General features: G+C 48.2%; 11 protein-coding genes across 11 annotated transcripts; 3 read left to right on the top strand and 8 right to left on the bottom strand.

The window, feature by feature from the left end:
* Positions 1-717: 717 nt before the first annotated feature.
* Positions 718-1,434, bottom strand: CANTADRAFT_6301 (uncharacterized protein; the record flags this gene model as incomplete). The annotated part of the gene is made up of 1 exon (XM_020210868.1): positions 718-1,434. The coding sequence occupies one exon, from the start codon at positions 1,432-1,434 to the stop codon at positions 718-720; it is 717 nt and encodes a 238-aa protein (XP_020064248.1).
* Positions 1,435-1,759: 325 nt separating this feature from the next.
* CANTADRAFT_26167 (uncharacterized protein) lies at positions 1,760-2,428 on the bottom strand. Its single transcript, XM_020207670.1, has one exon. The coding sequence runs from the start codon at positions 2,386-2,388 to the stop codon at positions 1,819-1,821; it is 570 nt and encodes a 189-aa protein (XP_020064247.1). The 5' UTR covers positions 2,389-2,428; the 3' UTR covers positions 1,760-1,818.
* Positions 2,426-3,137, bottom strand: CANTADRAFT_26166 (rRNA-processing protein). Its single transcript, XM_020207669.1, has one exon. The coding sequence runs from the start codon at positions 3,072-3,074 to the stop codon at positions 2,505-2,507; it is 570 nt and encodes a 189-aa protein (XP_020064246.1). The 5' UTR covers positions 3,075-3,137; the 3' UTR covers positions 2,426-2,504.
* Positions 3,138-3,944: 807 nt separating this feature from the next.
* CANTADRAFT_26165 (uncharacterized protein) lies at positions 3,945-5,875 on the bottom strand. The gene has a single exon (XM_020207668.1). It carries the CDS (start codon positions 5,648-5,650, stop codon positions 4,049-4,051), a length of 1,602 nt encoding a protein of 533 aa, XP_020064245.1. The 5' UTR covers positions 5,651-5,875; the 3' UTR covers positions 3,945-4,048.
* A 1,565-nt stretch (positions 5,876-7,440) lies between these two features.
* CANTADRAFT_52185 (uncharacterized protein) lies at positions 7,441-8,868 on the bottom strand (the record flags this gene model as incomplete). The annotated part of the gene is made up of 1 exon (XM_020210045.1): positions 7,441-8,868. One exon carries the CDS (start codon positions 8,866-8,868, stop codon positions 7,441-7,443), a length of 1,428 nt encoding a protein of 475 aa, XP_020064244.1.
* Positions 8,869-9,890: 1,022 nt separating this feature from the next.
* On the top strand, positions 9,891-10,535 carry CANTADRAFT_6297 (uncharacterized protein; the record flags this gene model as incomplete). The annotated part of the gene is made up of 1 exon (XM_020210867.1): positions 9,891-10,535. One exon carries the CDS (start codon positions 9,891-9,893, stop codon positions 10,533-10,535), a length of 645 nt encoding a protein of 214 aa, XP_020064243.1.
* Positions 10,536-10,852: 317 nt separating this feature from the next.
* Positions 10,853-12,217, bottom strand: CANTADRAFT_21889 (uncharacterized protein; the record flags this gene model as incomplete). Its single annotated transcript, XM_020206756.1, has 1 exon — positions 10,853-12,217. The coding sequence occupies one exon, from the start codon at positions 12,215-12,217 to the stop codon at positions 10,853-10,855; it is 1,365 nt and encodes a 454-aa protein (XP_020064242.1).
* Positions 12,218-14,512: 2,295 nt separating this feature from the next.
* Positions 14,513-15,280, top strand: CANTADRAFT_50980 (uncharacterized protein; the record flags this gene model as incomplete). The annotated part of the gene is made up of 1 exon (XM_020209885.1): positions 14,513-15,280. The coding sequence occupies one exon, from the start codon at positions 14,513-14,515 to the stop codon at positions 15,278-15,280; it is 768 nt and encodes a 255-aa protein (XP_020064241.1).
* A 308-nt stretch (positions 15,281-15,588) lies between these two features.
* RAD6 (E2 ubiquitin-conjugating protein) lies at positions 15,589-16,356 on the bottom strand (the record flags this gene model as incomplete). The annotated part of the gene is made up of 3 exons (XM_020209944.1): positions 15,589-15,982; positions 16,032-16,096; positions 16,315-16,356. 3 exons carry the CDS (start codon positions 16,354-16,356, stop codon positions 15,589-15,591), a joined length of 501 nt encoding a protein of 166 aa, XP_020064240.1.
* Positions 16,357-16,654: 298 nt separating this feature from the next.
* CANTADRAFT_51579 (proteinase B) lies at positions 16,655-18,244 on the bottom strand (the record flags this gene model as incomplete). Its single annotated transcript, XM_020209961.1, has 1 exon — positions 16,655-18,244. The coding sequence occupies one exon, from the start codon at positions 18,242-18,244 to the stop codon at positions 16,655-16,657; it is 1,590 nt and encodes a 529-aa protein (XP_020064239.1).
* A 3,307-nt stretch (positions 18,245-21,551) lies between these two features.
* On the top strand, positions 21,552-24,254 carry CANTADRAFT_6292 (uncharacterized protein; the record flags this gene model as incomplete). Its single annotated transcript, XM_020210866.1, has 2 exons — positions 21,552-23,214; positions 23,350-24,254. 2 exons carry the CDS (start codon positions 21,552-21,554, stop codon positions 24,252-24,254), a joined length of 2,568 nt encoding a protein of 855 aa, XP_020064238.1.
* Between the last annotated feature and the right edge of the window lie 113 nt (positions 24,255-24,367).

Below are 24,367 nucleotides of genomic sequence, written 5' to 3'. Positions count from 1 at the left end.
ACGGACGGTTTGAAATTCTTTTTATAAATTGATTTATGATAATATGATAAAAGGAATGCTCTTCCTCTTGTAGTATTCGTTAGGTTATTACTAGCAATATTCATAGTTGATGGTCTCAATTGGATAATCTTGCTGAAGAAATTGTTTTAACTATCCAACTATCCGCTTAAATAATACCTATGTCAGAAATATAGAGGAGGACAAAACTTCTGATTACCTGGGTATAATAGGAAATAATTCACAAAAATTATGCCCCATTTCCACTAATTTAGGCAAGGTGTATAGAAACTCCTGCTGAACAGCAAGAGATATGCTTTAACTAACTGTTATTATATAGTACATACCTTCTATGAGAAGCCAATATTCAGCAGATAATATATCCCCAGAGTTACAAATAGATCCATTCACCCTGTATTGTTCTGTACACTTCAGCTTACCTGTTAATACTTTCTGTCCATCAGTATCTCCACAGGTTTTTATGTGATTTTCTTAACATTACAGAAAGCCCTGTATTTATTGCCCAATTTATATTCTAGATTAAGTATAGCCAGAATTAAAATTTTCCAGAATACCTTAGCTTTGAAACGTCATCCGTGAGTCACAAGGCTCATCTAGAAACTATACTTCTACTACTGCAACTTGTAGTTTACATCAACACCAGGTTGAAGTTTACCAGTGCTCAATTCGTGCTTTAGACAATGAATAAGCCTGTAGTTGTCATGTTGAGCCCCGGGAAGTACTAGTTAGACTATCACCCTTCAGGTTACACACATAACCGTTGAATTTTTTGAATAGTCTTCTGACTTTGGGAGTTAATACTTTCAACACATTTTTGGGTGCAAATCTTTTCTTCGGTGTGTTCGAGGATTCAAGTAAGGGCAAAAAGCCTTCCCAATTGTCTAACGAGCTTTTGGGAGTGGGAGGTGGTTTGGATTTGGGAATATACAGGCTCTGTCTGGAAAGATCAAGCGAGATAGACGAATTGTGACTGGTTTCTAGAACCTGAATCGGAAGCTCTGACAATTGGCACGATATCGAATCAACGGTAGAGCCGAAATTAGCATATTGGGAGCTGGTAGTGGCATCAAACTTCTCGTCACAGTATTTCTCAAACGTTGCCCTGCAGCTACTTTTGGAGCTAGGCGACAATGGCGGCAGCTTTGATTGTTCTGAAGTGGTCTGGAGTTTACAGAATGAGTCAACAAGCAGGATCAGCTGACTCCCTCTTGGCGTGAAAGTAGAGTAGCCAATGTAGTTGTAATCTCTTAAGCAGTGAAGCTCAGGAGATATTACCTCTAGACTTGTCAAGTCTGGGTCGGGCTTTCTGCGTTTTACGAGCCCACTAAAATTGCCGCCATGACCAGAGTTCAAAGAGACACTGGAGAAGTTGCTTATGGTACGCTTAATGGTAGGCTTCTTGAATAACTCATTCATATTGTAGGGATACAATTCCAGCTGCTATTTTTCTTTTAGTGGCGCTCTTATCAAATGTGACGAGTAATCAGTTGCAAATGAGGTGTACACAGAAAGACACTGTGAGTACTTAGTAAAGTGAACTGCGGCTCTTCAGGTTTTGGCACACAGAAGGAGAGATTGACCTAGATGTGTGTGGTGCTGGATTGGGATATAGTGGGTGATGGATCTTGATCCGTTATGGTGGTGTAGACCTTTCTTGGACGAGAATAATCTGGGACTTACAAGCCACGAAAGAGCAGAGCTCTCTACAGGAAGAAAACAAAACTTAATGAGAAGTGTATCAGTCAATATTTCATCTATTGGAACCATCAGATTGGCTATGCTAAAATGGATGATTCAACTCTAGTCACTGGCGGTGCTATCGAATTCTATATCCGATTTCGAAGAGCACAGAGAACACAGATCCGCCACAATGTCAGCTAGAGTATCAAGAACTTGCTTTAGTTGTACATTGAAGAGGCATATCTCTGAATTCTTGCGCAAAACCAGCTCAATGAGCTTATTGTACGCCAATAGAAGCCGGCAATAATTTAGCTGTACATCATCCAGGCCTTCAAAAGTGACCATGGGGAGATCTATTGCTTGAATGGATCCCTGTCTGAGCCTCAATACACTATCCTTCAAAGTCTCCTCTAGAGGAATACTGATCCTGGGATGGATCGGTGGCTGCGAAATCTGCGATTCTGATATCTGGAGTTTGTGGATGCCTTCCATAAGTAGCTGGTTGAGCTCGATATCCAAAGCGGTGTTTGGGTCCACGCTTGTGATCGAGACCCCTTGCAACTTCCGTTTGAACGCTTTCACACGGCTGGGGGTGTCCCCAGTATGGCTACAATTCTCCTTATTGCGGGAAGACACCACGGAGGGGGTGCTGAGGGTAAGCGACTTCACGAGTTTGAAACTAGACACCATTACAACAATAGCCAGTCCCACTACTGAGATTGCAAAGATTCGAGTGTGTTTGTGGTTGTGCGATTACCTTCGCGCCCTCCACACGTATATTATATGTCCAACCAGGGAATATACACCTAAAATACATCAGGCAATCTTTCCACTACGTAAGCGTGGCCACCCACACTCAAGAGCGGAATACCTGGAACCTTTCTAATTCTACGCTTCAAATCAGCATCATTGGTAGCCACAATGTAACACTTGTGCTGTATGACTCTGTTCACCAAACAGTCATCGGCGTAGGTGCCACCGTGGGAACAGCTGAGTCTTTGGATTCTGGGATCTTTGGCCAACTTCAATGCAATTCTGTACTTTGGACCCAACTTTTCCAATTCGGCCATCACACAGTCAGTTATGATCGGAATACACTTTGCCATCAAGCAGTCCATTAATCCTCTCACTATGTCGATTTTCTTCTGGATGGAGAAGTTAATGAAGTTGGTATCTATGAGTACTTGGTATGGAGGCTTGATAGCTTGGTTGAACTTGAAGAAAAGTGCCGATGACACTTGGGGAACACTCTTGGTGAGTTCTGGATCATCTTCCTTCTTTTTGGGTTGGCCCGACTTATCTTTCAAACGAGCGTCTTTCTGGCTCAACGTCCTTTTCATCAAGGCGAACTTTCTGGTCTTCTTAGCTTTACCCATATTGGCTGTGTGATATTGATGCTAATGGATTAGGATGATGGTTTTGAGATGAGCTGAAAATTTAAGCTGAGTAAGAAAAAAGTAAAGCTTACGTAATCAGCATCCCTCGAGCTCATCCTAGCTACCCCAGAAGTATGACTAGCTGCATACTTGGTTTCGTGGCAAGTGACGTTATCAGAGTGCCCCTTGCAAAACTACTCCTAGCTCGCTGTGTGTCTTATCTCTTTTTAGTTACAAACCTGCAGAAGTGGTTGCATTTTCAATTTATTAAAGCCTATGATGCAGAAAACGCTCCCCACCGGTCGTGTGACTATATCTCCTATTCCCAATCAAATCTGAAACACTGACGAGCGTTCCAAGTGCGTCAGATGTATTTTGTGTATTATTGGGGGAAGCATAGCATGTAGTGGGTAAATCCTTACCAATGGGGAATGTAGTTCGCCAACTGTAATTAGCTGAGATTCAGGATGGCTTGGGGAACTATGTCTGGACAATTGCCGTTCGAAGAGCACCTGATTCCCTGTAAAATGGTTAGAAACTTGACCGTTACAAAAACTCGACCGTTACGAACTAAAACCTTTTAAGTCGCCTATCCGAGATCTGCACAGATTTTGCGGAGCCGAGCCCTCGCATGTTATTGACCGGGTACATAACCGGTTGATGTTTACGGTTGAAAACATTCCAAAAGCATCTACGCAACCACGAGGATTAACACTTGAAGCATACGACACAAAGTAGATAGGGTGAAACGGAAAACACGCAAAGTATAACAAACTTGCTGCATTAAGCCGGCACTAACTGCTAGAACTTGCTAAGAAATAAGTCCTGCCCGGTGAAACAGGAACAAAGATGGTCCACTACAGATTTTACCGTAAATATAACATTAAAAATATGTACCAGTTGTAGAACCTTGAAGAATTGAAGATTAATATTAAGTATGCATTTGATGAAACCCCATACTCACCCTAACCATATCAAGGAATAGGGTGAATCATCATATAGTCAAAACCAGACTTATCCTTTTCGTTGCGCTTCCAACTCAAGAGCTCCTTTTTTTCGAAATCGATCTGGAACAACCGGAGCTTGCGGACGTACTCCGAGTCCAAGCGAGTATGGGCGGAATCGCCGGTGGCACTGTTGTAGCAGAGCCAGATCTTTCTGTTGTCCGCGTGTTCGCTGAGGATGCACGCATCATTTTCATGTTCGTGCCCAACGCCCACCGCTTGGTACCCACAGTTGATGATATCATCGAGGAACTTGGAGTCGGTTTTGGAATTGAGCGGGTGCTTTTCGTTGTAGGAGCCCACGATTTTGAATTTTCCTAAAGGCCGGAATTGTGGCAACGGATAGTGGAAGAACAAGAGTTTGTAGATGTCCTTGAAGTCGTTATTGATTCTGTATAGATAGTTCATTTGCGAGTTCTCCAATTTCTGTTGATGGGCATCGAGGACGGTGATGTGAGCGGCTACGGCACCCTCCCTGACCACCTTGATGTTGTAATTGGCGGTGCCATGCGCAAGGGCCTTGAATTCGGCCATGGAGTTGTAGCAGTTGGGCAACGAGCTCAAGAACAGGATGATGCGGGCCGAAGTTTCACCATCGGTGCTGGGAATTCCAAGAAGCTCGTCGCCGAACGTGAACACGAATCGGAGGTTGCGGCTCAAGATTGGCTGTAATGCCTTGAGGAGTACTGAGCGGTAGTCGATGGAGCGATCGAGGTCGACTAAATCCCCGGTGATCACCACCAAGTCGGGTTTTTCCTCATCCAACGAGTGTTCCACGAACCTGATGGTGCGGAGGTCCGACGACACCGAGCCGTCGACCTGGAGCTTGCCAGTGGCTTGGCCAAAATGGAGGTCGCTCAACTGCAACACTTTGAACTTGGGACCTTCGAACGGGAAGGTCATTTCCTGCTTCAACACCTCGAAGTCTGCGAGCTGCTTGAGGTAGTGGTCAGCCTGGGTGGCGCTGATCTTGAGTGCCGACACCACGGGATGGACCTGCTCGTCGGCAGTATAGTGGGATGCGTGGTGGAACGGACGGGCGTCAGCAAAGTCCGAGGTGCCAAACAACACCTCCACGTCACGGATGGCCTCAGTATCGGGCAGGAGGGCGCCCTCGGTTGGGGTGGTGGCCACAAACCGCTTGGTGAGCGTGTAGGCGTCTAGCACGGTGTATTCTGTGTCTGGCGGCACATTGGCGCCAGGAACGTCCTTTTTGGATGGTCCCAACTGCAATTCCACAAGCACACGGGTGGCTGTAGCCACTGGCTGGTGCTTGGCCACGAGGTAGTAGCGGAACAAGTGGCCAGGGTTGGCGTGATCCAACAGCGGAACCACTTTGGTGTAGCCGTCGGGCACTTTGCACGAGGAGCGCCAGCACTTGATGATGGACACGTCTACCACGGCGTTGGCCACCAGGAGCTGGAGCAGTGGCGACGACGAGGACGAGAGGGTGTTGGAGTTGTCGTGGGGCAGTTGTTGCAAGGCGGCTAGCACTCCGACGATGGTGAGCACCGCTGCCGCCACGAGCAAAACTTTACGTAGGGACTTCAACAAATACTTGCTGCGGTACATCTCATGTTCTGGACGGCGGAAGGGCAAGTTGGGTATGGGCACAGTGGTGGGAAGGCGCTGGCATGGGGCAGTGGTAGAGTTATATATACTGCGATAAAGGCGATTTCACCCACAGTTGCAGGGTGGGGATAATTTTCCAGGTTTCTGTGCGCGTGCGTCTTCAGATCAAGTATTTTTTGCAGGTACAGGCGAGACGGATGGCTAGTGGAAGGTGCCGAAGAGTCCAATGGGAGGTGCAGAAGGGTGGGTTGAGGGAAGAATGGCGGTGGTGGCGGTGGTGGGCGTGGGGTCCACGCGTCGCGACGCCTGGCTGGCCCATCGACGGATAAGCCTGGCATCCACGGGCCATATACGATGCACGGGCTCGCACTGGGGAAGCGCCGTTGAGAGCCCGCGCTCGGTAAATACGGTCTAGATCGGTCGTGATCGGTCCATTCCTAAATATAGCGACGGTGCGTGTTGTGGTTCTGGCGCAAGCGATGGGGCTGAACAGCCGAGCAGGTACGACGGAGATGTTAGACGACATTGTGAGCCGTTTTGCAGTGGTCAGGCCACGGCACCCGCCTGCCAAGACGGGGTGGCTACCCTTTCTCGGGATTCTTGCTGTGAGCACTGGACAAAGATGTTAGGCGAGGGCTCCCATGCGTGCGCCTTCCGCCCTAGGAAACTCACGTGCTGGCCTGAGGCGCCAGACGCATGCTTATAGCTGGATTCAGCTAATTGCTAGCCAGTTTGATGGTTGCTGCATGGGTCGGGGCTGCAAAATTGGCTGGCGGGTTTACGGGCGGATGCACGATGTCAATAGAGGGGGTGTGCATGGCACTTCTCGGTCGGGTGGTGTGAGATCCGCTCCGGTGGGTGGTTGGTGAGTGGAGTACCGTCAATTGGCAGTGAAGGATGGTCCTGTGATTGCTCTAACTGAACATGCATTGTTCCGATGGCAAGCTGACTAGTCTACGCAATTAAACTGCTACTCCCTGTGCATTGTTCTGCCTGATAAACTGACTAGTTTTTGATTTCTACTTGTCTATTTACAGTGCATTGTTCTGTCTGATAAGCCGGATTCGATCTAGCGCATTCTACCATCTGATATTCACAGTACAATGCTCCGTTCTGCACTAAACCGGACTACTCGATCTAGATTTTCATTGGTCACAGTTCTCTTGATTCTTTGAATTCTGGTACGGACTATTCACACCAGAGTTCTTCGAGTTCTGCTAATTAATCACACTGGTCAACTTGTCAACCCTGTTTAAATTCTACGAAATTGACTATTTACATTGGTCAAATTGCCCGATTGGTCGAATTCTGGTACGAACGAAACACTTTGGTTTCTGGTGCTGACTGAATATTTACTGCATTCTTTGAACTCTCGTGCTACTCTGGAATTCTCCCAGCAGTCTACATCTTTGATCGGAAGTCGTAGATAGACAATTGAAACCTGTTTGAATTCCCTATTCTTCGAGAATAAACCGGAATATCCAAACTGGTACACTGCCCTAATCATAAAATGTATTTATCATTACTCTACATTCTTTGGATGGAATCTTATACTATTAAACTAGCCTATATTCCTACCCCGGATTTTGGTCCTAATCTGGTCAAACTATTACATTGTCCTATTCTTGAATTCGATACTAACCGGAATATTCATTCGATTGATTTGCTGCTGCCTTGAACCTCCAGACCCGAAGTCCAACGCTAGCGTCGTACTTTGGCTGTTGGTTCGAGGTGGTAGCCCATAATGCGGCCCTCGCCGTGGTGACACCTGTCACGTTCTATGTACATGGTTATAACCGCTCGGGGTCGGTGGTATTGGTGTTCACAAGGGCATATCCCCAAACCGCAAGAAGGTTGAGAAGCCCTACCCTCCATCCGTTGTAGAGGTTGCCCACCACAATACGGGCCCCAGCTGCAGTGTAGACATTGACATCCGCAGACCCAAAGTCGTCGCCCTCGCTGTGCACAACCAAGTCGTCTTCAGTGACGGTTACCACCCCGCGAGGATCGTTCTTGTTGCTGAGCAACCACCGCACTTGTTCCTTTCTCAACACATTTTCCACTGGCAATTTGATGAAGAATTCCATGAGCAAGGCCCCCAAATTCATCACAGTGTACACTCCTGGCGAATTGTACAGGTCGATGTTGTAGCGGATGAAAAGAATGTATGGGGCAGCACGGCGGAACACACTGGCCAGGAGCTGGTGCAAAGTGGTCAAGACCACCACCTGTGGAGGAGGTGCCAATGGAGGAAAGTTGCGGAGCAGCTCTCTGACGGAACGGGTGCTCTTGCTACCAAAGTGGGTCACCATCAACTTGACGCGAATCAAGTCCAACGGCATAAGAATCAAGCCCGTAGCAACGCATGCACCAACCAGTAGTAACAACAGCTTCCAGGGGTCGGGCAGATGGGTCAAGTCAAGGAAGAAAGGGTCGGGGATTCCAAGGAATGGTGACACCAACCCGGTGATCCAGGCCTCGATGGTGTGCGAAAGAGTCAGGAAGATGAAGGTGGCATTGACACCTCGGAACAAAGCCATGGGGCCCTCGGCAGTCATCATAGCACTGAGCACGTCGATGGTGTGGGTGGATGTAGGCTGGATCTTCTTGGTTGGCTTGGGCTTGTGGCGCTGGCTGCGGGACAACTTTTGGGATTCGCCCTGAGACGATGCCATGGACGGCGTGGACCACTCGTTAACCTCGGCCGCTTCGCCCGCCGTCTGGAAGTAGTTGATTTCGTACTCGGAGTCCGATTCGTCCAGTACTGCTGTGGGAACGCTCTTGGACTCTGCCTTGCCAAACTGGCCCACCTGCAACACCAACCGAACCAACTCGAGCGGCTGACTCATTAATGCCTTGGAGTAGTTCCTGACAAAGCTCCACACCAAGTTCTTCAACAATTCCGTCAAGTTGCTCACGTCAAAGTACTCCTGTATTTCCAAGTCGTAGGCGTAGTTCTTCCCGCCCAACCCAGCAGCACTGGAATTGGCATTGATGGCACCGCCAGTAGCACCTAGCCCGCCTCCACTGTTGGCGCCTCTGAGTCCTATACCTTTGCCAGGCCCCAGGCCCTCGAACAAGGTGGCGGCTAGGCGCTTTCCGTCCAGGGGGTCAACGAGACCAACGCCAGGCTTGTATATGACGGAGTAGCCGGCATTAAACGTATCGTGGTCGTAGTATGGCCTTAGATTGGCTGAGCCATTCGTGGGACCGTTCATTGTGGATATTGCCTTCTGATCCTTTTTGAATTGATGAGGTGAGGATGCGGTAGGGGGACGAATGATGGCGGGGCCAGTGAGGGTCTAGGGACACTTGGGGGGTGCGCAGAGAGAAATGGTCAGAGGAAATAGGGAGCAATAGCGCGAGAAAATAGGGAGGAATGGCACGAGCGCACCGGGCTGGTGAGTGCTAGCGAGAAAAATGGGCAGCGAACAGCAAGTAAGGATGTTTACTGAGGAACGTACCGAGCGAGACACAGTGAGCTTCTGGAAAATACGGATCTGTGGGTGAGATATTATAGAGCAGACATCACAGAGCTGTAGCTAGATATTCAAGAATGGGTACTAAAAATCAAAGATCTGTAGCTAGACTTAACAGAACCTTAAGCTAGTCTACTACAAATACTGATCTACATAGTGCTCTGATGTTCGTGATGCATTATGTTACATTGGAAGTATAGAATGGGATCTGTGATCTACAGTCCTGTCTTGAGCCGTAAACGGCTACTATGGAGTGACCCAGGACCAAAAGCCTGCTCAAGACGTGAAGCAAGCCGCGCTCTCGACTATCTTGAGTGGCTCCATTTGATCTCTGTTTAGATCTGCCCTCTGGTGCTTTTGACAGTATCACCCTTTTTTGACATGCTTCTGGAGCTACTCCTGCTCTTTTCCCTTCTGGATCAAGTACTCGCCCAAGTACACCAACGGATTCTCTGGCTTGGTGCGCCCCACCTCGTAGAGGCCGTCCAACAACGTCTTGGTCATGTGCTTGTTGAGGTACTGCCTGACGGAGGAACCGCCCACCACTTCGTGCACAGGGGGCTCAGCGGCCTTCTCGGTCTTCACCTCCACGGGACTGTGCGATCTCTCTGTCTTGGGGCCGTCAATTGTGTCTGAGTTCATGGCAGTGTCTAGAAGCTCTAGTATGGTTCTGTTTTCTCAACTATAGTGGGTCGTGCGCGCGCCTCCACGCGTGCACCGCCCAGGTATCTCCAGACAGCCAAACCCTCACCACCAGCAAGATGGATCCATACAACGAGGTACGGGACGACGCGTGGGCCACCATTAAGGCGCTAGAGGCGCTCGTCGATGGTGGCGGCGACCCCGTGGAGTTCGAGAACAATTACGAGGAATTCGAGGAGATCCAGCGGGACTTGGAGCAGGCGGTCCAGATTAGTGAGCGTGACCCCGACCGGTTTGGGGGCGCTGCCACCGTCAGAGCACGGCGAGACGAGTTGGAAGAGTTGGCACGCAGAGGAACAGCAGTCCGCCAGGCGTCGCTCCAGGGGTTCACCAAGGGCCAACCCCAACGGCTAGCGCCTCGCGAAGTCACCACCATGTCCAACCGCATCAGCCAGGACGAAAATCCGTTTTCGCTCCAGTCGCAGCAGGTGATCCGCGAGCAGGACACCCAGCTCGACTCCATCCACCATACCATGCGCACGCTCAACCAGCAGGCCAGCATGATGGGGTCGGAGCTCGAGGAGCAAGGGTTCATGTTGGACGAGTTGGACCACGACCTCGACCAGGTGGACTCCAAGCTCCAGCGGGGGCTCAAGCGGGTCAACGTCATTATAGAGAGAAACCGAGAGAAGGCCAGCGATTGGTGCATTGGCATACTTGCGTTTGCGCTATGTATTCTCTTGATTTTGGTAATCGCATTGTAGGTACATAAGGAATAAACGGGACACTGAAGCTAGCTAAAATGGTAAGTTTGTTGTTGCTGGTGTATACTAGTGGATAGCATCCAGGCTGCTAGAAAACGGGACACGGAAGCCGGAGCCAGGCAGGAATAGACGGGGGCAGCCGGTCACGTGACCATGCCAGTTGCAAAATTGATAGTGGGCCCCTAGATGTGGTCCTCCTGGCGCCGCCATCCCAGGAACAGGGACGAGAATTGAAGGGCATGGTCCTCGGGGCAGAGCCTCGCAACCTGCACGCTGCCGCGGTGGTACAGCCAAAAGTCGGCGATTTAGAGGCCGGCTCACGGTGGCTGGACCTCGTGAAATATTCTCGAAATCTTTCTTTCGTACTGGAATCGCTGGTGGAAGTGATGCAAGTCGAAGAAGGCGTCTTTGATGAGCGAGTCCGTGGTTTCGAACTCGGCAAATTTCGAGTTTCGCAACTGGTCGGGATCGGTGTAATGAGTCTTTATTATGGCGACGATCTTATCGAAACATTCGCAGTAGCTGTGAATCTGGTCGTAGAAATGTAGTTCGTCTTTGTAGAAGAGTCTATTGTATGATGTCTTTATGTTGAAGTTTAGAAAGTCTTTGAGCAGAAGGTGGAACGTTTGGAGCCGGAACCCCAATTCAAAAAATGTGCTGGTGTAACTGAGCCCCATAGTGCCCTGCTCCACCACTCGATCGGTGAGGGTGGTGCATTCGGCCACCCACTTTTCGAGCATGTTCTTGTAGTGGTGGCAGTAGTTCGGCATGGGAGCTTTTGTCGTTTTGTTTTCCAACGGCACTTTTTTGAGGGTCAAGAGTTCGATGAATTGGAGCACAAGATCGTACACGCGGGGGATGGAGTCGAGATGGAAGGTGACAATCTCCATGAGGTCCAACACCTTCTGCTGGGACTCGTCGAAGGTGTTAGGGCTGGAGTTCATTTCGTTGTTCAAAATTCGCCTCAAAATGGAATTTTCGTAGTTGGCCTCGAATTCGTCGTTGATTTCGGGGTCGAATGCCAACTCCTTGAGAATGGAGAGTTTGAACATGGCCGCCTGTTTTTCATCTGTGTTGCGGTGGGGATACAACAACGAGTATTGCTCCAAGTTGTATTTGATCAGGAAAATGTCCATTTCGAACGACAACTCGCCAAACACCTCGGGGAGCCTGGTATCCAACATGGTGCGGGAGGCCTGGAGGTTACCGCGGCACAATTGGAGATGGGCGGGCGAGTCCCGAACAAACTGGACCACCCTGGTGAGCTGGTCGCCTGGGAAGAAGTAGTTGACGAAGTAACCGAGAAAGGTGTGGTTTTCTGTGCTGAGATCGTTCTTGGGCTCCACGGCGAAATTGGCCAGTTTTTGCAAGAAACAGCGCTCGAGCTGGGCCAAACTGGGGGATATGAACTCGAAGAGCGTGGTGTACACTCTTTCGGCCTCGTCGAAGGTGTGCAAGTGAGCGAGCTGGAGCCGGTACTTCTTGACGAGGTTGAATCTGACGGCCAACTCGGGGGTGGAAACGAGTCCTAAGTGGCCCACCGGCAATCCGAGCAGGCGGATCTCGTCCAGGTCCAATGTCTCCAGGCACTGAAGCACATGGGCAAAAAAACTCTCCTGGAGTTCAAACAACTGGTCAATCACCTGGACGTCTGGAGGTCTGGCTGAAGGGCTGGACGACATGATGGCGGGATTCGAGAGCGTGGCTCCGCGGCACGAAGTGTCGACACTGTCACTGTCTAGGACTGGGCCTCCCTGGAGTACCACGAGTGGTGGCAGTCTCGAGGTGCGATTGGGTATGTATAAGCGGGTTCTCGCGCAAATGTCAAACTATACTGGTAGCGATTGCGACGAGAGACGCTGGGGGGTCGATGGCAGGGGCTCCGAGTCAGGGACCACGGGAGGCGAGCGGGACAACGGGGGATGGGCCTGGATGGACAGGAGTGAAGGATGCGGGTGGAAGCAGAGAATGGAGCACGTAAATACGAGGCCTGGTCGTGGCGAATACAATGGGAAGCATCGATGGTGGTGGGGGAGGTGGAAAGGCGGGAGGAGGAGTGCTGGTCGGCCGGGAGGCTTGGTACGGCCGAGACGCTCCCCCAGCCAATAGGGTGGTGGGTTGCTGCACCAATAGCGTGGTGTTGTCGCTGTCGTGCTTGGCTTTTCGGTTCTACCAGCTGAAACTCCCGTGAAACTGGCATGAAACTGGCGTGAAACGACGCTGCCAACGCCGTCCCGGCCCGCGGCAGGTCCTCCAGGCCGCCACCACCGCGTACAACTACTACGAGGGTCCAGCTCGGCCCAGGCTTCTGCGCCAGCCAGATCTTCGATGGAGCGCAACTTGCCCGATCGAATCAGAGATCGACTCTGGAAAAGCCCGGAGCCTCTTGTGGCGCCGGCGACCAGGCGCGCCCACCTGAAACAGGTTGATGGACTCGATCAGGAGCGAGTGGCAGATAGGGCCTGGGGACCCCCTCCTAGAGCCGTCACTAGTGTCTGGCAATGTCGGCCCAGGTCCCGTGCCGGCAGCATGCATAAGTGTTCACCTTCCATGCGGGAAGATCCTTGCAGCGCAGGATCTGTCCAGGCTTGTCTAAACTTTATCTCCAGCATATCACCAGGGTATACTTTCCATGATTGAGAATTCGCAATGCCGGTACCCGCAATGCCGGTACCCGCGAGGCATGTTTAGCCGAGGGGCTTGGTGCGCATTGCCAGCGGGTTGGCGGCGGTGGGGGAGCACCGCAGGACCCTGGCCCAGCCCTGCAGGGACGTACGGCAGCCGTGCCCCAGCGCCCAGCACCGCGGCGGCTCCGTGGGGGCCCCACCTGTCACGGAGATGTCAAAACGCACGTGTCACGTCACGCGAGGTGTCACGCGTGACGTGGTGCAGCTCTAAGCGCAGGCGGTGAACAGCGATAATAGTTATTCCATAACAGTTCAGTTATTAGTATACCTGAGCCACAGTAGGGCCCGCCAGCTGGTAAGTACTGTAATATCAGAGGAAATCGTAAAAAAGAGCTGCTTCACGTATCCTTTCCAGTTCACTCATCCAATGGTTAAATATTTACTGCAAAAAATTCACTATCTACTTATTCATTAGTGACCTACGTAGGTTTTTCCATATATTTCCATCGGTGAAGATTTCCCGCATGGTAGCTAATCGGTTTTAATGTTATAACTACTGGCCTTTAAATAAAAAGATTAACGATGGCCTTATGACATAAAGTTCTTATTGCCCAGCATAACCGTAAGATAAATGTTCAACGGGTACTTCCAATAAGTCTAATGTCGCTTGAATCATCACCACATTCTTGGCTCCTCCCGACCTATTTGTCACTGTTCGAGGTCTCAGGTCACCATTACTCGTGTCCGCCTCAGTATCGTCAAGTAGTATTTTCAAATTGAGTTCAATTGGGTCATGCTATTAAAATGCTAATGTGATTATAATCTACGCTCAATATGATCCGATAAAAGGTCAGAGCTAGCTAGATATGACTTCAATGTCTTATTTTGTGGTTCAGGCGGACCGTGTGCGCAGGCAATTCTAACTGATAGAAATTTATCGAACTTGATTTCAAAAAACAGTATTCAATGAATTGCATATCGATTAACTACAACAATCCACAGGGTATATAGTTTTGATTTTAATTAATCAGGAGTCACCCAATAGACAAGTTCCCAGTAGCTATATTCCCAGTTTCGTTATTATTGTCCTCGATGCTAATTGGTCTCCTGCTTTTGTGATACACACTAACAAATGAGCGCTCTGTGTGTTGGAAATTCTTCATTAGGGGATCAAGCTTGACCGTCTTTCTTCCTTTTTCAGAAGTATCTCAGCCTCGGTTCACTTGGTTGGGTCCAATGTCGTGAACAGTGTCGCGCTTTACCACCTCAAATCATGTGATTCATCACGTGCTGCTCACATCCATCGACAAATTCCGATTCTCCCACGCTAACACCTCCACCACCACCACTATGATCGCCCGCACCTTGCCCCGTGCCCTCACGAGCACCCGTCTCGTCCGTACCTACGCTGTGGCCAAGGATTCCACAGCTCAGCCACCCCAGGACCCCGAAAAAGCCCGTCAGGAAGCAGCCCAATTGGCAGTACAGTCCCTCAAAGATATGGGGTCCCTCTTCTCGATGTCTTCGTCAGACGAGACCCAGCCCATCGACACTGCCCCCATTTTCAAGGATCCCAAGCTCTTTGGCCCCTTGAGCCTCCTCCACCAGGGCCAGGTGCTCAAAGAGCTCCAGGACAAGTACGACAAGAAGTGGACCAAGTTGACCCTCGAGGACAAGTACTTGGGCTACTACATTGCATACGGAGACTGGGGCGTGCGGGAAGACTTCAAGAACTGGAATACCCTCGAAGCACCCTACGACTTGCCATTTAAAGTGCCTTCCCACATCAAAACCACTACCCCTACCAAGGACACCAAGATCCTCAAGCTCAAGGACCCCGTCGTGTTGGCCGAGACTCCCGTCAGACTCAAGCAGTTCGACGTCAAGAAGATGGATGGTGTCACCAAGTTTTTCATTTTCCTCACCGTGTTGATCACCTTGTTCGCAGTTGCCAGAGACAAGCGGATTGGAGAAGAGGGAAGACCTGTGGAAGTGGTGATTGTCGACAAGCACGAGTTGGAGAGAACCAGAAAAAGGGAGCTTGCGGAGCAGCAGGAGAGAGAGGCAGAACAGAAACAGGCCCAGAGCAAGAAATGGTACTATTTGTGGCTCAAATAGTCACCTGAATATGGAGGGGCCTACATACCATTCTGAGTTCAGAATGGTGACATTTTTGCGTGGTTGCTTGCATCCAAAGGGCCTATTTGACCCAAAAGCCGTAGTGGTACCAAAAGAACTAAAATATTGACATATACCATCAAAATCATGTTTGTTTTCCAGTACTTATTTGACTACTTGGAGGTGTCTATCTTAAAAATGGCGACCCTCAAGATTTATTCACCCATCTTGGGATCGTTCTAGCCCAGGGTTGGTTATCTGGTATCATACATTACTTTGTTTATAGAATACTGCTGTACATAGTCATATCAATCTTCGTCAATATCGTCGTCGTCCAGGTCATCGTCCAAGTCGTCTTCATTCCAGCTATTTTCCACGGTTTCTCGGACTCTCTTGACGTACTGCGATCTGTGGTCCTTGTAGAGATTGGCTGCCTCCACGTTGGCTGGTGACAGGATGTTGGGGTCGTTCAACAATGACTGGATCGATGTCAAGATCGACGACACGTCGTAGGTGGGCGACCATCTGTTTTGCAAGATATCTAAACACAATTCTCCTGAGGCATACACGTTTGGATGGAACATTTCACTTATGAACTTGACGGTTGGGGGCTTGTTGGGATATTGCTCGTCAAACTGCAATATGAGTCGAAACGTTCCGTCTTCAAACGGAGTATCGGCTGGGCCTATGATAACTGCATTCCTAAAGGTTAGTACACTGGGATATGTAGACTGGATTCGCTGTTACGTACCAAGACATCACGTTGTCAGGTAACGGCGATGCTGACACTCCACTGGGGGCATCTTGTTGCATGCGCTAAATGTTAGTAATCGGTGCTTTAGTGGTTTTGGAGTGGAACAATAGAGCCACATTAACCATTTCTCCAACAACGAGAGTGCTCGACATCTGCATCGCCCAGAGCATCTTGATCCCGGCCGTGCTAGAATGAAGACCTTGCCACTCGAAGGCAACATCTCGATGTGGTGATTCACTGGAATGGACGGGATCGTCCACCAGTGGGGCAAATCACATACCTTGAAATCACGCATGAGTCTTCTCTTTGCTGGTGTGGACATCTTGAGAGTGTGGATGGAAAGAGTCTATGGGTGTGGTCTATAATGAGGTGGTGGTTAGAACGATGTTGGTGACAGAAGCTCGTAGTAGGACTAGTGGAGAGTCTCGCTTATGTAAGAATAGTGCCAAGATGACGTCAGCAGGTGGCGATAGCGGGAATGGTGGCGGCTTACGTAAGACTAACAGTCACACGAAGGTTAGAGAAGGTAAGGGAAGGCTATAGCGACTGACACGCTCCGTGGACTACGACTACTGGTTCTAACGTTTATGTGCATTGAAAGCAGGCTATAGAAGTGAAATCTAGTTTGTCAATTCTTGGTACACTTCATCGACGATGTCCTTGATGTCCTTGACAATGTCGGTGGATTCAAACTTGTGGAGCAATTGGTCCATCTTGTGGTCAAGGCTCACCTTCTGGCTGGAGACTGATTCTTGTCCAGCAACGGATTCACCCCAAAATTCGGTTAAATTGTGACCTGCACCATTGAAAGCCAAGATGTTTGGAGTTCCGTCGTTTGGAATGTCGCTCAAGACATCCCTGGTACCGAAGGCAATCAAGTTCTTCTTGAGTTGCGCTGGAGTAACTCCCTTCGAGGAGACAAAGTACTCGGACTCAGCGCCTGGTTGTAAGGAAAGGTAGTATGACAACAATCCGGCAATGTGTGGCGAGGCCATGGAGGTACCGGACAAAGTGGCAGTGGCAGTCTCGGATCCAATGTAGGTGGACAAGATATTCAAACCAGGACCGAAGATGTCCACACACTTACCATAGTTGGAGAAGTACGCTCTAGCGTCGGAAATGGTGGAAGCACCCACGGTAATGGCCTTCTCCGATGAGGCTGGAGAGGTGTTGCAGGCATCTTGATTTTCGTTACCGGCAGCAACTGCAAAGTGAATACCAGCATTGACAGCAGCGTCAACTACTTGGTCCAAAGCGGGAGACTTACCACCACCCAAGGACATGTTGGCGGTAGAACCCTTGAAACCCTTCTTGCCGTTCTTGGCGGCTTCTAAGTGGGACTTGGCGGCGAATTCGACACCCTTGACCACGTCAGACATGGAGCCGGAACCGTTAGATCTCAACACCTTGACAGCAACCACCTCGGCCTTCTTGGCCACTCCGTAGGAGTCGGAGGCAATGGTACCGGCACAGTGGGTACCGTGACCGTTTCCGTCGATGTCGGCATCACCAGTGGGGATAGTGGAGCCCCACTTGGCCCTGCCAGCGAATTCCACGTGGTCGACATTGATACCGGTGTCAATGACGTAGGCAGTGACACCCTTGCCCCCCTCGGTGTCGTGCAAGTACTGGTTGAACGAGTTCAAGCTCAATGGCTGTCTGTGGGAGACTCTGGCCAAGCCCCAGGGAGCACCCTTTTGGATGTCGAACTCGGTAGCGTGGACAAGCGAGTCCTGCTCAACGTACTTGACGTAAGGGTGTTTTCTGATCAAGTCGATGGTGGACTCCAAGAAGAACCCGGAGTAGCCGCTGAACAAGTTCTCGATCTTGAAGGTGTCAACAATGCCGCCTTCGGCCTTGAAGTCGCGGGTGGCGGCAAAGAACGAGTGGGACGAGTCGATGCTGGCCACTGAGTTGGCGTGCTCCTCGGCCACCCACTCCTGGTGGAAGGCCACAGCGTCAGCGTCGATGTTCTCCTTCAACACCACGATGTATTTGTGGGGGATGATGTCACGGTCTAACTTGAAGAGCGGCGAGATTGAGTCGGAGCCAGCAATGGCTTCAGTGGCAACAGCCGCTGGGCCTTCGGCAACAGGGGCGATGTCTTTGGTGTTCTTGAACACCTCGATGACATCAAGCGAGGGGATGAGGAGTCCCTGGACACCCAAGGTGACCAAGATAGAGAGGGCGACGGATTTTTGTAACAACATTGTACAATGATAAGAATAAGGAGCAAACGCTGGGCTTATATAGTTCAGGGGCGATAAGAGTGACTGCTCCACAGTGCCGCGCACGACCGGAGTGCGAGGAGGCCGGGCCTCGGGAGGGTTACGGGAATAAGGAGGCCAGGGGGCTAGAGAGACTAGGGGAGGCTAGGGTTGGCCAGTAGGGTGAGACTGTGCTGGAAGCAGCGTGGTGGGGTGGTGGCGGTGGTCTCTGTTGGTGTTCTGCCGTGGTATCTGGGTGGAGATGGTGCTGGTAGGCTGGCGCGTCCGTGTCGGGATTCGGCCCGCCGCTTACCTAAGCGATGGTGGCAAGCCCACCCCCTACGCCCCACAGGGATGGGGAATGATGTCACGAGCGCTTATCGCAGTGTGAGAGGATGAGCCGTTGGTGGAACGGGGCTGGGAGGATTGCGGTACGGGTGTTGGGAAGAGGTGGGGGCCACAGAGTGATTGGCACTGGCAATTGCGAGTGGGATGGGTTTTCTAGAGAGTGAGTTGGGCCACATTGTGACTATCAAGGGTATTGTAGTAAGGATGGTTCCGGAGAGTGAGGTGAGAACACAGCGACGGATTGGTTGACAATCAAATCAACAGTAGAGTAGTATGGATGTTATCTGGCCTACTATTCAGATGGAGATAATGACAGTCGTAGCCTGCCAGATGGAATTCATCTGCAATGAGCGTACATCCACAACCCACCAAATTTAGTGAATGTGAACCAAGCGCTCTAGTGGCTCGTTTGGGTTAACCAGTGAGTCAGGGCATAGAAAGTGGGGATCAGGTGGCCACAAACAGAAGTGATGTGATCTGGCACGGCCTTTGTGGCGGTGGGTGGGCTCAGAACGTCACCGGAGACCGCCACGCGCAGCATGAACGAGGAAAATGGTGCAACAGGAAGGTTTTGCATCCACAGGAATCACGGGGCAGGCTCTGGATTCGTCGAGACTGGGAATGTTCAAATGCTGGTGCTTTGGGAAAGTTGAAGAGCTCCCCAAATCACTGCTAAACTTGAGCCCATTTCACTACTGGACCCCTCCATGTAACTGACCCAGAGGGTCGAGACATTCAAATATCCTTCGTAGTAGACTCTCCGTATTTGACATAACTACATAAGCTGCCTTGGCTCTTCTCAATGGCGTAATGCAGCATAACAGTCATTGTGATATATAACACTATTTGACGTATTCGCTTAGGTGTCTTCGAGAATGATGAGCATATTCTGCGACTACAGAATCTCATGACTGTCCTGTTCGACAATTCTATGATTCTCTTAATAGATTACCGCATGTAAGTATTCTGTTTAGAAAGATGGTCATGTCTTGGGTCCAAAGATGTGAAAAGAGAACACTTTATCAAGATAATAATGCTTGGGGTATCTTCAATGTCAATTTGGACAGCTTAGATTAATTGGACACACAAAAGTTGCAACTAATGCAACTAATGCAAAATCGAAGTGGAACTAGGAATTGGTCGATAAATCGAGTAATCTTTTGAGAAAGATGTTTTATCCAAGAGGTCTAGTTTATCAAATTGCATCGAAAAGGATGTCGAAGTTCACAATAAAAAGACCGAATACTTCAAAACCACCATAGCCATAATTTATGCAAAGTCAAGCGAATGACTTTTGCTGAAACAATGAGATTGATCGACGAAGTTAATCTTTCATGTATGAATATTTTGTAGTGGGTTTTCATCTAAACCAAGTTGAAGATTCTGGCTCCTTGGGATAAATGGAATGATTTACGATTATTTCTTACACACAAAATAAATGTTTACCAAAGATACATAGGTGGGTTGACTCACCAAATTGAATTCATCTTCCACAGAATATTGAATTTGGCTAGATACTCATAAGAATTCAATTTGCTGGTAGATGAATACTTCAGCATAGATATTTGGTCTGAAATCCTATATACTGGCCAACCTCATAACCGATGTATACTTATTAGTTCATTAAAATGGATAAGTTAAACTAAAGTACGCATTAGGGGACGATTATCAATGCAATTGGCCTGGTAGTAACACAGATTCGTGATTTCTTTGCTTGGTACACTTTGAGTTGAAAGAATGCATGTAGCGCCGAGTTGAAAGAATGCTGCTGTGCATATCATGCATGTACCAACTTTTGGTAACTCTGCTTGAATGCAGGTACCAAATCATCATGTTTACTTATTCTTTCCGATAACCAGAAAGGTAGACTCGTACTGCCAACGAAAGCCCAGATATCAGTAAGTTGCCAAACTGAAATTTTAGAAGGGTATTGATTACAAGTGCATATGTATACAGATTGTAGCGATTATGTTTGCCTACCGTCGCATCACAAGCATTGTCCAATTTTGAGGACAATTATGACAAAAGAACTTGAATATGCATCATTTGGTGGCTGAATGTCCCAGCTACTGTCCATACTCCTAATTCAAGTTGAGCAAGATGCTGGACTGAACGATAGTCAGAGATTAATGTTGAAATTATGGACCATAACCCATCTAATATGTGTATTACACTCTTATACCAGACATCTTTCTGTGATTTGTCGGATAGATGATAGTATTAAAAGGTCTGATGCGGGCTTTTTATGCTGCAGAAGTTCAATTCTCGTATGAGGCGTTCAAAGCACCTTTCATTCGTCCAATTTACATTGCCTTCTACAGCAACCTGTAATTTCAAAGCTCATATACTTCACCTATCTAAGCCCGTTTGCATCAGAATCCTGAGGTAAACATTGAGTGCGTTTATGATCCGAACACAAAATTGCAATTTGACACTACTATTTTTGCGACCACGCAATTTTTGCACCCATATCAAGGGTATAATCAGAGATCTCACGAGATCTATTGACCGAAAAATAAACTACCAGAAAAGAATTGGAATCTGCTGGTTAGCTGCAAATGAGCCGAGGATCTGGAGGGCGCGCTCCTGTGTCTGTGGACTATATACTTACTTTGTAAAGCAAGAATCGCTCTTCCCTTTTACCCACATCTTTCTTCCTACGATCAGCAATTAATACGTTGCAATGTCTATGAATAGAGATACTCCTAGTCCCTGCTGTGAACCATCATTGCCTAGCAATGTGGTGAAGACCTCAGGGTCTCCTCAGCTTTTGGAATCGCCTTCTGTGACCGGCTCCGCTGATCCACTTTGTGGGTCTAGTGTTGAAGCCAAGGTGACTGGAGTGCCATCCCACCAAGCTGACAAGTTTCCTGCTCTTCCCTCCAAGCAATTGGTTGGGAAGAACATGGCTGTCCCTCCTTCCAACAAGGAATGGGNCAATGGTGTTTGTGGTCGTCTCAACATGACCACTTCCTCTTTTGAAGAGAAGGCTCCTCACCAGAGCAGAACCCCTGGTGCAATTGCACCCACTTGGGCTGAAGCATTGTTTGAAAAGAAAAGCTCTCCAACGAAGAGCAAAGCTTCCAAGTTACGCAAGAAGCAGTGCTACACTGTGAAGAAACGCTCCAAGAAAACTGGAACTAAGGTTGGTGCTGGTATGGAAATGCCAACCAAGGCTACTGAAGTTGATAATGGTGTGATTGAGCCAATTATGGCTGCTGAAGTTTCGGAGGAAACTAATGTTGATGTTGGTATGGAAAAGCTGTTTGTGGCAGGTGAAGTCGCAAAGGCAAAAAATGGTGATGATGGTATGGAAAAGCCAAGTGAGGCTACTGAAGTTGATGCTGGTATGATTGAGCCAATTGTGGCTACTGAAGTTTCGAAGGAAACAGCTGTTGAAGTTGGTATAATCAAGTCTATTGCTTTTGCTCGCATGATTAATCCTAATGATTGTTTAAACATTAGAGCACCTAAATTTTCCAATAGCAGGGCCAGAAAGAACAAAAAGAAGTCGGGAAAGACGAAAAAGGTCAAGTACTCCAGTTTTATTCAACCCATGGAGAATGACAAGGGACAGCAAAGAAGTGTTGATAAGTATGCAGACATTACGCACTTCGAGACACTTGAGGATAACAATTCCAGCATGGAACATGCAGACATTGAATGCTTAGAGACCTTTGCAGTCGAAGCTCCGCGCGATGTTGAAGAACATGCAGACATTCCTACAGATATTGCTGAAGAACATGCAACCTTTATGCACTTAGCGACTATTGAGGCCGCCACTCCCATCATTGAGCTTGCAGACACTGCGCACTTAGAGACGGTTAAGGTCGACAATCGAAGCATTGATACTGAGAAGCATGCAAATACCCCATACATTGAGACCATCGAAGAGCTCAACACACCTGAAGTTGATGCTGAAGAACTAAAATTCTTCTTAGACTTAGAGATAATCAAAGATGTTTACACACCCAAATTTGATGAAAAGGTGAAATTCATCTTGCACTTAGAAACCATCGAAGAGGTCGAAGAGGTTGACACAACTGAGATTAACGATATTGAAGTTCAAATCTTTCCACATTTAGAAGCTATTGGGGAGGAAAAAATTGCCTTCGTTGAAGATCCACTGGACGTAGAGGCTGCTGAAACTACGAATATTCCAGGTTTTCGCATTTTGGAGTTAGAAATGGAATTACGAGTCCACACAGAGACTAACAATAAAGATCCATATGGATTCATTGAATTGGAGGCATGCGAGAAGCTCAATACTCTTGGCACTGAAAGTTCGTTAAATCTAGTGGAAATCGATGGAGCAGTTGAAAATCCCTATGAAAATACTTTTGAATCTGCCATGTACTTAGAAGAGGCCAACTATCCTTGTTTTGATTTTGTTAGGGACTTCGTGCTTATTATTCTTGCTTTCTTTGTTGTTTGGAGCATCAAGACTAGTTGTATCCTCAAGTCTTGTTTTTTCCTTTTTATTTTGAAACACGATTTTAAACCTATTACAACTAACCTTGGACACAGTCAAAATGGTGGAAACAAGGAACGCTTGGAAACCAGTGGAACGCTCGACAATGATAGTAATGGCTTTCAAGAAGAACACAAATTGCACTTCGAAGCAAGTGGGACAACAAAATATCCTAGCGTTGATTTCCTACGGGATATCACACTTATTACTCTTGTTTTACTGCTTGTTTGGGCTATCCAGGGTAGTATTACTCTAAAAGCCTGTTTTTTCTGTTTCTTATTTCGGCCAGAAGCCAGTGGGAAGGCCAATTTATCTGACAATCTTGCTCATGATTCCAAAGGCATCAAGCACTCAGAAACTGAAATGGTGGCCACAATTACAAAATGTGAGTTCCAGAGCAGCCTCGATTATTTCAACATTGTTGAAGGGTTCTGTTTCGGTGATTCTTTTGATCGTTTTTCTCCTTCCAAGGAGAATGGAAATTACTTCAAACATTACCCTTCGCTTGGTTTGTTCTTAAATAATTCTGAGAAGGATCTTATCATAGCAGACAATGTGTTAATCGAAGCTAGCAACACTGCAGTTGAGGATATTCCCATGGAGAGTACAGACTCGGGGTTTGGTATGCACTCTCCGAATTCTGACACAAATATGAGACCTAAGAATATTGAGTCCGTGATTCATAAAACTAATGACTTAAATCTGGTTTCTAACCAACTCGAAGTCTTGCCTCAGTTGCAGACTTCCCGTGTATCCTTACAGTCTGGAAATTTCTCGAACGGATCAACATCACCTACCAAACTTTCATTGAGAAGACTCATGTCTAGTGCAACATCAGTAAGCTTAGAGGAAAATGGTAACCAGAACGATGAATTCTTCTTATTAGAAGTTCACCAATCTATATTTGAACTTGAACTTGAACTGGATCCTATTTACCAAAATATACCAAATCCAGGACCTAGTTTAGACTGGATCAAATACTCTGTGGCATACTCTGAGGTAAGAGTTGGGGGACTCGTGCCTAGACATGCAACAAACAATAGTATTCAATTTGGTACATTATTGGTATTAGTTATCCAGTTGATAGTTCTTTTGGTGGATTGTGTGATTTCAATAACTTCGTTTCCTCGGTTTCAAAACCTCAGCTTGTGGACAGCGTTTGGCATTGTCACAAGGCTTTTGTCCAGACAATGAGTCGACTCATGTTTATTAAGAAGTTTATGAAACGATATTAAAAAGACTCTTGACATTGGTTGATTTAAGTTGGTTGGTTTTATTGGTTGGTTTTATTGGTTGGTTTTATTGGT

The sequence above is a fragment of the Suhomyces tanzawaensis genome, assembly GCF_001661415.1.
Source record: "Suhomyces tanzawaensis NRRL Y-17324 unplaced genomic scaffold CANTAscaffold_4, whole genome shotgun sequence".
In the NCBI taxonomy this organism is placed as follows: Eukaryota; Fungi; Ascomycota; class Pichiomycetes; order Serinales; family Debaryomycetaceae; genus Suhomyces; species Suhomyces tanzawaensis.
Note: the sequence above shows the minus strand (reverse complement) of the source record. Positions and strands in the feature narration are given on the sequence as shown.

Excerpts from the sequence above, each read along its gene's own strand:
- CANTADRAFT_26167 (XM_020207670.1), bottom strand. The coding sequence starts at position 2,388 with ATGGTGTCTAGTTTCAAACTCGTGAAGTCGCTTACCCTCAGCACCCCC.
- CANTADRAFT_26166 (XM_020207669.1), bottom strand. The coding sequence starts at position 3,074 with ATGGGTAAAGCTAAGAAGACCAGAAAGTTCGCCTTGATGAAAAGGACG.
- CANTADRAFT_26165 (XM_020207668.1), bottom strand. The coding sequence starts at position 5,650 with ATGTACCGCAGCAAGTATTTGTTGAAGTCCCTACGTAAAGTTTTGCTC.